This window comes from Podarcis cretensis (assembly GCF_951804945.1).
Source record: "Podarcis cretensis genome assembly, chromosome: 3".
Classification (NCBI taxonomy): Eukaryota; Metazoa; Chordata; class Lepidosauria; order Squamata; family Lacertidae; genus Podarcis; species Podarcis cretensis.
In genome coordinates, this window is record NC_137172.1 from 26,552,210 (window position 1) to 26,565,624 (window position 13,415).

The window sequence follows — 13,415 nt, forward strand, 5'->3', positions numbered from 1 at the left end:
TGAGGGAGAGCAAAACAGGGTTGTCAGCAAAAGGTGCACCACCAATTATTTCTCTCTCCAGCCTTTGACTTTAGACTGAAAATAGCAGAGATTTAAAATACCACCATCTGTCTGTATCACGACACCTCTTGCTAGAACGTTTCAACGCATCACTGAGCATGGCTGAAAGGAAGAAAACCATATTAAAGAACACTGCAGCTGACATGCACCTTTGTTTCACATCATTAGCCATGGAAGAATAGAACAAAATGAAAACAGTGCTCATCTAAACAGGTAGTCTGTCCCAACAAATGCTCTAATGTTTACAAGATGAGAGGCCTACAGCTAGAGACTTGGGCGGTTAGTTCAAACGCACACTCCAGCTCTTGAACTTGCTGTGCAGATCCCTAGCCATGACCCCCTCAGTTTCCAAATTTCTTTTATGCAAGCACCACAAAGCTCTCCTTGTCCTTGGGTCCTGTGTAAGGTTTGCCTCCAGCTGAAGGAGAAGGGTGGTAGCTCAGTAGTACAACATTTGCTTGGGTTGCAGAAGGTCCCAAGTTCAATGCTTGGCATTTCCAAGTACAGTGGTACCTTGGGTTAAGTACTTAATTCGTTCTGGAGGTCCGTTCTTAACCTGAAACTGTTCTTAACCTGAAGCACCACTTTAGCTAATGGGGCCTCCCGCTGCCGCTGTGCTGCCGGAGCACGATTTCTGTTCTCATCCTGAAGCAAAGTTCTTAACCTGAGGTACTATTTCTGGGTTAGCGGAGTCTGTAACCTGAAGCGTATGTAACCCGAGGTACCACTGTGGAGCTAAGAGAGACCCCTGCCTTGAAACCCTGGAGAGTTGCTGTCAGTCAGTGAGGACAATACTGAGCTAGATGGACCAATGGCCTGACTCAGCATAAGGCAGCTTCCTAGGCCTAGGCTAAGCTTCCCCTTTCTTCATTTCCCTCTTAATTTAACTTCAGACTTGGCCTCCTTCATCTGTAGGCCCCACGCTACTTGTCAGCTCACTTCTTATTCTGCCCTTGCTTCAGCTACTCTCCCTCTGAACTCTGTTCTGCAGGTCCTTGGCCTTTTTCAGACAACTTCCAAGCCTTCCTGCTTCCCGGCACCCATGTCTCAGTCTCTCCCTCCCCCCAAAACACACACTTAACACCTTCTGTCTCTAAGCTCCAAGTGGGATTTTGTCTAGCCAACTTGACCTTTTACTTCCTTCACAGAAGATGCTCCAAAGCTCCAGCTTTTTCCTGAATAGTTGTGAACATGCTGTGACAATACAGCAGCTCAGCAGATAGTTTGGGGTGGGGTGGGGGCAGCTCACAGACAAGTAAGTGGGAAACGGCCACTTCTAGCTGGCTGCATGGAAAGGATAATTTGGACAACAACTAAACTCTCTTCAAATTGCCTAAGCCCCACTATCATTTATGATGTCAAGCCATCTGAAGCTGCTGACATGTTTTTGCATGGCTCGCTGCATTTTTTCATTAATTTACCAAATAAGAAAAAGTCAATCTGGAGTAAAAATTTAATCAAAAGCTGCATTTGGAAATAAAATTGATTTATTTGTTAACTAGGCAATCCATCAAAACTCTTTATTAAAGATCTGATCAGAATAAAGGCGGAACTAGAACTTACACAGAAACTGACAAGGTGAATTTGTTAAGAGCAGGGTGAAAATTCCATTCTGAGAAAAATAAATGGCTCAATTGCTTTCCTGTGACAAATTCAGCGATGCACCCATGAATGCATAAGTCCAGGGAAGAGAAGGTGGCTGGCTGCATTGCACATTGTGATGCAACTCCAGAATATAAGTATGGGAGAGAACTGGGCAAAGCAAATCTGCACCAAAATGAAGAGGAGCTCTGTTGGATCAGGTCAAGGGCCCATCTACCCCTCAATTTTCACAGTTGCCTACCAGATGCACATGAGAAGCCTGCAAGAAGAACCCAAATGCAACTGCCCTCTCCCCACATGCAACTCCCAACAACTGGTATTCAGAAGAATACTGCCTCTGACAGTGGAGGTAGATCATACAGGCTAATAGCCATTGATAGTCTTGTCCTCCATGAATTTGTCTAAAGCTGTCACTACTTCTTGTAGGAGCAAAACTTTCTCTGCCCACTTCCTCCATGCCACACTCAAAGTTCTATCATGTCATTTCTCTAAATGCTGCAACCTTTCCTAAGAAGGGAGTTATCCTCCTGATCATCTTGGTTGTCCTTTTCTGAACCTTTCCCAATTGTACAACTTTTTGAGGCGAGGCAGCCAGAACCACACATAGGAATCCAAGCGCAGACACACCACAAATCATACTGCCCTGCCCACTTTCTGTACAAGCCCTGCAAATTTTAAGGAACATGACGTCTTAATGACTCAGTGTGAGCAATACGCATCAGAAGCCTCTGACACTGCCCCAGGGAAGCATTTTTAAAGCACTTCTCTATCTTGCAAAATTCAGTTCTGTCAAGGGCTTGCTGGCAGGCCCCAGCCCTAGAATCAAAGGTTTTCTCAAAACAACACAAACAAGCTGGTGCTCCCAAGGAAAGCTTGTAATCTTTATAGAACAATACTCCAGGAAAATACACCGATGTCCTGGGTTCCAGCACTCTAGGAAGGGCAAGGTGTCAAGGAAGGCAGGGATCCAGAGAGCAGGCAAGGACGCACAACTGAACAAGAATGAATAGCCTGGAGATTTGAGCCTCTGTCCCCTGCCTCACACACACAATGCAAAGGAGCCCCGGATTCCTAAGACAAAGCAAGCTTGGAGTCCCCTATTGTCCAAGCAACCAATCACCAGAATCCTCACAAATTCTCATTTCATTTCTTCCAAGTAAACCTTTCCTGGCAGAAATGGTTTTCCAAAAAGTTTCATCCTAGCAGGTTTCTGTATCTCTCTACTCTTTCTATTACTGCTATCTGACCATCCTTGTTCATATTTTTGGCACGTACGGGTAATCAACATACAAAGAAGGATAGAAGCAGGGCAAAGGCACCAAATCACACATCTTCCTCTTGTATTTTACTAATGCCGTGGGCTGCTTGTGGGGACTCCCATCAAACGGCGGGACACAAATTAACACCAAAGTCAAAGTGCATTTCTGGTAACACTTGTACTCCTGAAACCAGTTATGGCTGGCTAAGGCTAAAAGGCTGTTTTTAATCTGCTATAAAGGTACAGTTGGCTGAGTGGCAAGTGGATGGTGATCTGTGGGTGGCTTAATCTAGACTGCCTACAAATTCCTAATGATTGATTTATTATTTTTATTTAATATTTATTGGCCCCTTTTATATAACTGCCCCATAACAGGAGCTCTCTGAATGACTCACAAAGCAACAGACAGAGAAGCAAATACCAAAGTACAATACAATAAAAACCATATGTTTAAAAAACAGGAGCGTAACATAAACTCAATATACTGTTACGGAAGATTGGCCTATTACATGCTTGAAAAATGACCTTGGTGAATGTGGCCCTCCAGATGTTACTGGGTTCAAAACTGAAGAAGTGTGCATGCACACGAAAGTTCATACCAATAACAAACTTAGTTGGTCTCTAACATGCTACTGGAAGGATTTTTTTTAATTTTGGGTTCAAAACAGTCCCACTCAACATGGTCAGGGATGGAGAGAGCCATAGGGCAGCAACATTTGGAAACCTTGTTCCTCAATCCTCGCACAGAGCTTTTCTACCTTAGCACCTGAGGAGTGTGATGAAGAGTCACCACTTTATGAGAGATGCTACAGGGTATAGGAGCAGTGATGGGAGGTTTCTCCAAGCAGAATGTGAGAAGCTTCTTCTACAGCAGTGTGGTGGAGTGATTAAGAGCGGTGGACTTGTAATCTGGTGAACCAGGTTCGTGTCTCTGCAGCTACTGGGTGACCTTGGGCCAGTCACACTTCAAATAAGTCATACTTCTCTCAGCCCCACTCACCTCACAGAGTGTTTGTTGTGGGGGAGGAAGGGAAAGGAGAATGTTAGCCGCTTTGAGACTCCTTCAGGTAGTGAGAAAGTGATAAAGCGGGGTATCAAATCCAAACTCTTCTTCTTCTACTACTTATAAAACATGGTGGGTAAATCAGCTCTTAAACAAAAAGTTACATCTCTAAAATGATGAACAGAGACCTACATCTGGAGCGTGATGCTAAGCAGATCTACTTGGAAGTCAACAACAAAGAGTTCAACAGGTCTTATCTGAAAGAAGGCCTAGTGGTTCAGTTCCAAAACAAGCATGATAGTGTTTACGATACCTGAATATTGTCTCTGCTCCATGTATGTGGGGTTTTATTTGCAAGTAACTTTAGATCTTGAATAGCAAGCCTCTTCACAGCCTCTCTTGGGTCATTCTTCAAGTATTGCAATAAGAGCTGTATCTGTAAGAAAGCGAGTTTTAGATGAAAATACTTTTGACTACTTTCTTGTATTTCTCAACATGCATGCGAGTACAAGCAAATAAAAAGAGAAGCCTGAACATGAAGGTTTGATTCTGAGTCTCTCCACTGATGGAAAGTCCTTGATTCAGCAGAGGCTTCAATTAACCAAAAGGAAGAGATTTTTCATAAATTCCCCCTCTCTCTTGCAGTTCCTTGCACCATCAACATATTGTTCCAAAAGATGACTTGCATAAGCAAGGGAGAGTAAAAGAAAGAAGGGCAAATAAATGAAAATCACCTCCACTTTTCCACCAACGGACGCCTCTGCTGGATCAAATAGCTTTCTGTCCTGGGCACATATGGATATAACCTTAAAGCTTTAAGAAACTTCAACAAGCAATCTAAATTTTTAATTACATACTGCTTTTGATGCCTCTGTAGATTTAACTCACCGTGATACCACTTAAGTGGACAGGATCTGGATATTTTGCAATCTTGCACAAATGAAGTATGGACACAAAATGTGGTACAGACCTTGGGTTACCTAAAAATCTTAGTTTACATATTTTCCCCCTAAAAATTAAAAAACACAATTTGCCAGTTCTTACGACTTCCAAGATAGGCTTGAAATATTTAGGAAAGGCCTGATGAAGCCTATGAAGTCTTGCTGAATAAGATCCCTTCAACTGAACCATGACAATTTTACTTGATTACACTAAGCACTTCAAAGAAAATATTACCTGCTTGGGAATGTCAACCAAAGAGGAGGCAGCAAGCAAGGTAAAGGTGTGTAAAGTAACAATGACCATCTTGGTAGAAGGGTAGGATGTCACCAGCTGCTGGAGTAACTGGCGGGCACTGGAGGCCAGGCTGGCATCATGATGCATATGCTGCAGGATGGGGATCAACTTCAGCTTCAAGTCTACAGGAGTGGCTAAACCTAGTACATGAAAAGAAAAATACCTTTCAGGGTGACATGTGGTGTGCCTATGATAAAATGTGAATACTGAGAGCTGTGGGGCAAATAAAAATAATATGACTAATTTCAGTACTAGAGTCACAGAACAAGGACCATGCAGCTGGAGGATGATGATTTTAAAAAATCCCTTCTACTCCACTTGAAATTTAGACCATAAGCTCCTCAATGTGCAGACCTGTCATTTTTGCTTATGGCACTCTACCACACACCATGGACACAGATATCACTTCATATAGCGCTAACAAATAATACAAATACTTAAGTGTGAAATTAAATACTAGACTCATCTAGTCAATTTAAAAAAGACAATATCCAATGTTGGTAGTATTCAAGTTCAAATCAGCTTAGCATCTTGCTGCTTTCCCACATAGCTACCAACATAATATAACCAACATTTTAAAAACAAATGAAAATGTCAAAGAAAGTTTCTACTGTATAGCATCACCTTCTAAAATAAAGTACTACGCTGTCAACAGATAACATTAAAAACACTGCATGCCAGATCAAAATAAAATACAACCCTATGGAAAGAAGACAGAAAAAGCATTCTTAACACCAAGTATTGAAATTGAGCATCAAATGCAGGGGCAACTGAATGCAGGGAAACTTCCAACAACTAAAAAGATTCACTTTTTTAAAAGAAAAGAACGGTTAGTTCAAAAGAATAGTTACTTAAGATACAATAGCCTTTAACAAAATCAAAATCTTTTTATTGCTTTTCATTATTTGTTGGATAAAATGTCCATACCTTGAATCATTTCACTGATTTTGTTACAAATCCCTCCAGCAAAATCTCTGTCAAGAACAAGAAGGGGAAGCAGGATAAATCAGTCATACAACCTGAACAAACTACAGAAACCAACTCCCACATCTGGGTAAGCAAAATGAATGTGAAATGTACACATACAGAGAAGTTGCAGGTGAAAGCTAGAGTTGCACAATGGTTGAAAAATGAACAGCATAATTGTATGCAGCACAAACCTATACAGCACAAATAAGTTAAACTAAGTTCAGTAGGAATTGCTTCCAGCTACATGTGCACAGAATTGCAGCCTGAGCTACAAACCAGGAGGCCCCTAGTTTATATTTTGGCCCCTTCCTGAACTCACTATTTATTAATTTTCTTAATATATACTCCTCTTCATCATCTTAGCTCTCAGGGTAATGAAATAAAAATCTTTTAAAACCATGAAAATGTATAAATCACTAAATTGGTGATCTGAGGCAGACTCGGCTGCCCTCCCATCAACAAGATGGGGGAAATAATACTGACCTACCTGATAGGACTGCTGTAAAGATTACTAAGATAATGAAAGCAAAGCATTATGCAATGGAAAAGTACTGCCTGAACATTCAGGAAAGATGGAATTACACCAGATGTTCCACTTACTTGGACTGGGCAGAAAAATTAGCTGCAGCAAAGATAGCAGCTTCAACCTCTACATTGTCATGTGAGTCCAAGCTCTGACGAATACTGTGATGTGCATTCTTCCTTTCTGGAATTATGGATGCCATACTGCCTAACATCCTGGAAAATAAAACAGAGGGACTGAACCTGCTATAAAGGAGGAGGATGCCTACAAGATAAATCTGCAGTCACCCAGGTAGTGTTTTGCAAAGATGAAAGAAAATGTGAACATTCCATTCTATGCATGACAAACAAGATAAATTCAAGACTTGGGCAGATAGAACTCAGTGAAAGAACACATCTGTGAAGGAAGTCCCTAGTTCACTCCCTAGCAGAGATGGGGGAAAAAACCCTAAAGATATTTTAGCAGCCAGAATAAACAGTACTGGGCTACACAAACCAATATCCTCACTCGGTATAAGGCAACTTCCTATGTACATTGGCCCTGCATTTACTGCATTGACTGTACTCTGAAGAATATAGCATTTGGGCAGGTTCTTGCTCATTAAACATGCATACCTGAGTGTGATCGCTCGAGCAACTGGATCATTGCTGTGAATAACCGAGAAAACTCTTTTCACAAACTCATCCACATTCAGGATTTTTTCCAAATGCTTCTCACTCTGCTGAGTAACTTTCAAAACACACAGCCGCAGGAAGTTGTTTCTGTTTTAAAACAAATTTTATTTATTTCCCTACAACATTTGTACCCTACCTTTCTTAGAAAGGTCTAAGGCAGTTAGCAGTTCATAAATACAAACAATGTAACAATATCAAATATTTACAACATAACATTTAAAGGCCCAGAAGCGGCAAAATAAAACATGCAACAGGAAAGAAGATCAATAAGAATGGGGAAAAGAACACCAAATCCACTACGGGCATCTTTGAGACATGCAAGAGGACCCCTTTACTGAGCAAGCAACATTCATATGGGAGATTGTGGTAATTCAGGTATCTTAAAACCAAACCATAAAAGGGCTTTAAAGAGTCATCGCCAGTACTTTGAATTGAAAACACCAGTTTCTTGAACACTAAGAATCGGGAACAAACTAATTTTACTTACCCCACTCTGAAAACATCAGCTAGCTTTAAAAATGCCGAGTTAATTAGAATTGGGAATGGGTATTTCTGAAAGAGTCTGGGAAAACGTACAACTGCTTCACACTGCTCCCCCAGTTTGCCAGATCGGAGACCTGTGACAAATAAGAATATGACCATAGCAGTTAAAAACTCTGGTCTTTTAAAAACTGAAGCAAACTGACATGCAATATAAAAGCAGCTTTCCTAGACTGAACCAAACTAACCACCTAGTCCAGCATCGTGTTCCCACAGTGGCCAACCAGACACGGTACCTATTGGAAGCCTACTAGCAAGAAACAGGCACAATACTGCTCTCCAAGCTCGTGTTCCACAACTGCCTCTTAAGCTTGAAGAAGTATTAAAAATGGCTTCTTAATTAAATTTATTTATATCCTACCCTTCCTCCTAACAGAGCCTAGTAGGGCAGGAGGAGGAGTTATGCTAAGACCAGACCATGTCATTACCGAGGAGGCAGGTTTAGTCGTTGTTTGAGGACTATCCCTGCCTCCAGGTCTGGTCCTGACCGGAAGGATACAGTAATCAGCAAGGGAAACCCACATGACCTGAAAGTGTTGCTGTGCAATGCTAGGTCAATGATGAATAAAACCACTGCCATCCACGACCTGATTGTGGATGGAGGATTTGACCTGGCATGTGTGACAGAGACCTGGTTGGATGAGGCAGATGGGCCTGTCCTTGCCGCTGCCTGCCCACCAGGTTTCTCTTACGCACAGCAACCCAGGTCATGTGGGCGGGGAGGGGGGGTTGCAGTGATTTTTAGGAAGTCATTAGTCTGCACCAGGCGTCCTATTGGGAAGACCCAGTTTTCTGAGTGCATGTTCTGGAAGTTGGGCAATAGGGGCAGTACAGGATTCCTACTGGTGTACCGACCTCCCCGCTGCACCAAGGATTCCCTGCCCGAGCTGCTTCAGGTCGTGGCGGATATGCTCCTGGAGACACCTAGCTTGGTTGTCCTGGGGGATTTTAACATCCATGCCGACACGACCTTACAAGGGGCAGCTCGGGACTTCGTGGAAAGCATGGCCTCCATGGGGCTGTCCCTGAATAAGTCTGGCCCAACTCATAGCCACGGACATGCCTTAGACTTGGTGTTTACCTCTACGGATGTTGGTGATCTGACATTAACTAAAAACGAAACAAAAGAAGTGCCATGGTCAGATCACTTCCTGGTGCAACTGGACTTCTCCGCAACCCTTCCCCTCCGCAGGGAGGTGGGACCGATTCGGATGGTCCGCCCCCGCCACTTAATGGATCCAATTGGTTTCCAGAGAGTGGTAGGGGATGCTTTATCCCAAGTTGATGGCCTTTCAGCTGATTCCCTGGTGGCACGCTGGAATGCGGAGTTAACCAGGGCTATTGACTGTCTGGCTCCGAAGCGCCCTCTCCGATTGCATGGAGCCCGGACAGCCCCGTGGTTCTCCCCGGAGCTGAGGGTGATGAAACAATCGTTGAGACGGCTAGAGCGCCGGTGGCGGAAAACTCATTCTGAATCAGACCGGACACGGGTTAGAGCTCAACGTCGAGCCTACCAAGTGGCAATGGCGACGGCGAAGAGGGCCTTCTTCGCCGCCTCCATTGCATCTGCAGAAAACAGCAGCAGGAGACTTTTTCAGGTGGTTCGCAGTTTATCGGAACCACCTGTACCACCGGGGCCTGGTAGGGACCCCAAGATCTCCTGCAATGCTTTTGCAACGTTTTTTGCAGATAAAATCGCTCAGATTCAGAAGGAAGTAGACTCCACAGTGGGAGCAGGGCCAGGGCGGGAGAGTGCTAGAGTTCTGTCTGGTCCTGTTATATGGGATCAATTCCAATCTGTTACCTCCGAGGATGTGGACAGGCTGCTTGGACGAGTGAAACCGACCACCTGTCTTCTTGATCCTTGCCCATCCTGGCTGATAAAAGCGAGCCGGGAAGGGCTGGGCGATGGGCTTTGCGGGGTGGTGAATGCTTCCCTCTGTGAGGGAGCCTTCCCAGACCCGCTGAAAGAGGCGGTCATTAAACCGCTTCTTAAAAAAACATCTTTAGACCCGGCCAATTTGGCCAACTATCGCCCAGTCTCAAATCTTCCATTCTTGGGCAAGGTGATTGAGCGGGTGGTTGCTGAACAACTCCAAGCACGCCTGGAGGAAACGGACCATTTGGATCCCTTCCAATCGGGATTCAGGCCTCACCATGGGACTGAAAGTGCCTTGGTCGCGCTGGTTGATGATCTCCGGCGGGCTAGGGACAAAGGTGAGAGCTGTTTCCTAGTTCTGCTGGATCTCTCAGCGGCCTTTGACACCATCGACCATAACATCCTTCTGGACCGTCTAGAGGGGCTGGGAGCTGGGGGCACTGTTATACAGTGGTTCCGCTCCTTCCTCCTGGGCCGTGTTCAGAAAGTGGTGGTGGGGGATGAGTGTTCAGACCCTTGGGCCCTCACTTGTGGGGTACCTCAGGGTTCCGTCCTCTCCCCCATGCTTTTTAACATCTATATGAAGCTGCTGGGAGAGATCATCAGGGGGTTTGGACTGGGTGTTCATCAGTATGCAGATGACACCCAGCTCTACCTCTCCTTTAAATCAGAACCAGTGAAGGCGGTGAAGGTCCTGTGTGAGTGCCTGGAGGCGGTTGGAGGTTGGATGGCGGCTAACAGATTGAGGTTGAATCCTGACAAGACAGAAGTACTGTTTTTGGGGGACAGGAGGCGGGCAGGTGTGGAGGATTCCCTGGTCCTGAATGGGGTAACTGTGCCCCTGAAGGACCAGGTGCGCAGCCTGGGAGTCATTTTGGACTCACAGCTGTCCATGGAGGCGCAGGTTAACCCTGTGTCCAGGGCAGCTGTCTACCAGCTCCACCTGGTACGCAGGCTAAGACCCTACCTCCCCGCGGACTGTCTCGCCAGAGTGGTGCATGCTCTGGTTATCTCACGCTTGGACTACTGCAACGCGCTCTATGTGGGGCTACCTTTGAAGGTGACCCGGAAACTGCAATTAATCTAGAATGCGGCAGCTAGACTGGTGACTGGGAGTGGCCGCCGGGACCACATAACACCGGTTCTGAGAGATCTGCACTGGCTCCCAGTACGTTTCCGAGCACGATTCAAAGTGTTGGTGCTGACCTTTAAAGCCCTAAACGGCCTCGGTCCTGTATACCTGAAGGAGCATCTCCACCCCCATCGTTCAGCCCGGACACTGAGATCCAGCGCCGAGGGCCTTCTGGCGGTTCCCTCATTGCGAGAAGTGAGGCTACAGGGAACCAGGCAGAGGGCCTTCTCGGTAGTGGCGCCCGACCTGTGGAACGCCCTCCCATCAGATGTCAAAGAGATAAAGAATTACCTGACATTCAGAAGACATCTTAAGGCAGCCCTGTTCAGGGAAGTTTTTAATATGTAATGCTGTATTGTTTTTAACACTGATTGGGAGCCGCCCAGAGTGGCTGGGGAAACTCAGCCAGATGGGCGGGGTATAAATAATAAATTATTATTATTATTATTATAGTAACCACTGAAAACTGTGCCCTCCATAAATTTGTCTAATCTGCTTTTAAAGCCATCTAAGATGCTGGCCATAAAAATACTGTGTGGATGTGAATTCTAAACCTTAACAATCTACCATGTGAAGTACTTTGATGGGGGGGGGAGGATTCACTGAACGAACACTGACAGTGGGAGCCCTGAGCAAGGGTTTCCACTTAAGCAACAGGGCTTTCCCCACCACATCCCTTGCCCTCCCCCCCCCCATACTGGCTCGGGAGGGTGTTGGGAAACCCGCAAAACAGAGCAGGGGGAGGAAGGTATCATTCCATCTAGCACACCGGTATGCCTGTGCAGACGTAACAGCTGTCATAGTACAACAACAAATTCCACTGGGCGACTGTGTTATCTGTGAAATGGAGTTCTGCAGCCATGGAAGAAGCAGGCATCTCGTTCATGGCATGTGGACACACTGCATTAGCTGGGCTGAAGAAATACAAGATTCGGTTCAGATAATTAGTCTTGGGTGCCTTATCTGTAGATGGCTAAGCAGCCAAAACCTTGATTGTTACAATGCGGGTGGCAGCCCCGCTTACACAACCGCTACACATCTAATTCTGTGTAAATTTTTTCCATGGAGTGTACCAAGGTTGATTATCCCACACGTAATGGGCTATCATAAAATACGTTATAATAAAACTGTTGCAGCTTAAGGTGCCGCAATACAAAGCTGCAATCTCACACATCCCTAGTCAATATTTTAATTGTTGTATTTTAATATTGTTTTTAAGTTGTATTCTTTCAACTTGCTTTTATTATTGCTTGTTAGCCGCCCTGAGCCCGGCCTTGGCTGGGGAGGGCGGGATATAAATAAAAATTATTATTATTATTATTATTAGTCTGACGCACTGAACTCCACGGGCCTTACTTCTGCACAGGCGTGCATAGGATGACACTGTGAAACGGAGAACAACAAGCCTCTCTGTTGCTTTTATCGTCTCACACATCCCCATGCATGGCTTGTGACACCATCTAAACACAACCTAAATCCGCCTTCAAACTCCCCACCGTCCATCAAAAGGGGCGGGACTTCCTCGCGCCGCTATCGGCGCATGCGCACATCTCGCTCGGCGGCGGGGCTGCCGTTCCTCGACTTACCTTTATCCAGCTCCATGAGGGCGGAGTTGGCGTCCAACTCCTGCTCCCCGTAGCCGGCATCGGCGAGGAAGGATTTGGAAGCAGAGGCCATGGCAGCCAAGGCCCGGAGGGGGCGGGGAGGAGGGCACTTATCCACCACACAGACGCGCACACGCGCTTAACTTCCCTCTTCCCAGGGTTTAACGGCCATTCACTGCGCATGTGCAGACTGTCAGCTGCGCTTGCGCGGTAGAACCTCCCCTCCGCTATTCTAGTGCGCACGCGTGTCGTAGTCGCGCTCCCTTTGCGGTTGAATGAAACGTGAGTTTGCGCGACGCTGTCGCGCATGCGTGTTGATGGAAGAGAAGTGCCTGTTACAATTTCATAGCCGGCGGGAGGCGTGGCCTCACCCTTGCCGGTGGGAAAGGAGAAGCCAATGGCGAGCAGTAGGCGGGGTCTATTCCTCTGCGCTGTCCAATGGCTACGCGCGAGGCGACTTTGGCGCGTACTTTGGGCTGGCGGGAGATAGCGTCGCGAAGCAGGGGGCCGGCCGCTCATTGCTCCCGGTGGTCGTTGCGCGGGGGAAAGGCAGGAGTGTGCGCTGCGGCCGTCGTTACCATGCTGTGCCGTTCTCTCGTTCGCCGCTGCCAGGCTGGGCCGCAGGGTGAGTATCTGAGGCAACGTCTCCCTCTGTGCCACTTCACCAGCGCTCCAGTCATGGCGGAGGGGGGGGGGAGATACAGCCCCTCACCCTAATTTTGGCCAAACCACGCGCTTCCCCTTTGCAGAAAGCGGGTCAGGCCCCTTCTGCGTCCCTTTTAATTCGAGGGCTGCCTTGAGCCCCACTTTTAATTGGGGCTGCCTCATGAAGACGGTTGGGAAACGTCAGTTGGGGCAGAATTCAACGGCCAGGTTGCTCACCAGGACAACTGGAGCAAATTACAGTGGTACCTCGGGTTACATACGCTTCAGGT

At 46.2% G+C, this 13,415-nt stretch overlaps 2 protein-coding genes across 3 annotated transcripts in view; one reads left to right on the plus strand and one right to left on the minus strand.

The window, feature by feature from the left end:
* The window catches only part of INTS7 (integrator complex subunit 7), a 50,972-nt gene extending 38,309 nt beyond the window's left edge, over positions 1-12,663 (minus strand). Inside the window, exons 1-7 of one of the 2 annotated variants that reach the window (XM_079971403.1) lie at positions 12,463-12,663; positions 7,813-7,942; positions 7,266-7,412; positions 6,729-6,866; positions 6,087-6,133; positions 5,100-5,299; positions 4,237-4,359 (exon numbers count right to left, since the gene is read on the minus strand). In XM_079971403.1, coding sequence (XP_079827529.1) covers positions 4,237-4,359; positions 5,100-5,299; positions 6,087-6,133; positions 6,729-6,866; positions 7,266-7,412; positions 7,813-7,942; positions 12,463-12,553 — 876 coding nt within the window. In that variant the 5' untranslated portion in view covers positions 12,554-12,663. The remainder of the gene's footprint in view (positions 1-4,236; positions 4,360-5,099; positions 5,300-6,086; positions 6,134-6,728; positions 6,867-7,265; positions 7,413-7,812; positions 7,943-12,462) is intronic. The other variant, XM_079971404.1, reaches the window with a different exon arrangement.
* Positions 12,664-12,764: 101 nt separating this feature from the next.
* The window catches only part of DTL (denticleless E3 ubiquitin protein ligase homolog), a 29,960-nt gene continuing 29,309 nt past the window's right edge, over positions 12,765-13,415 (plus strand). Inside the window, exon 1 of the mRNA XM_079971405.1 lies at positions 12,765-13,105. Within this exon, the coding sequence (XP_079827531.1) occupies positions 12,919-13,105 (187 nt within the window). The 5' untranslated portion in view covers positions 12,765-12,918. The remainder of the gene's footprint in view (positions 13,106-13,415) is intronic.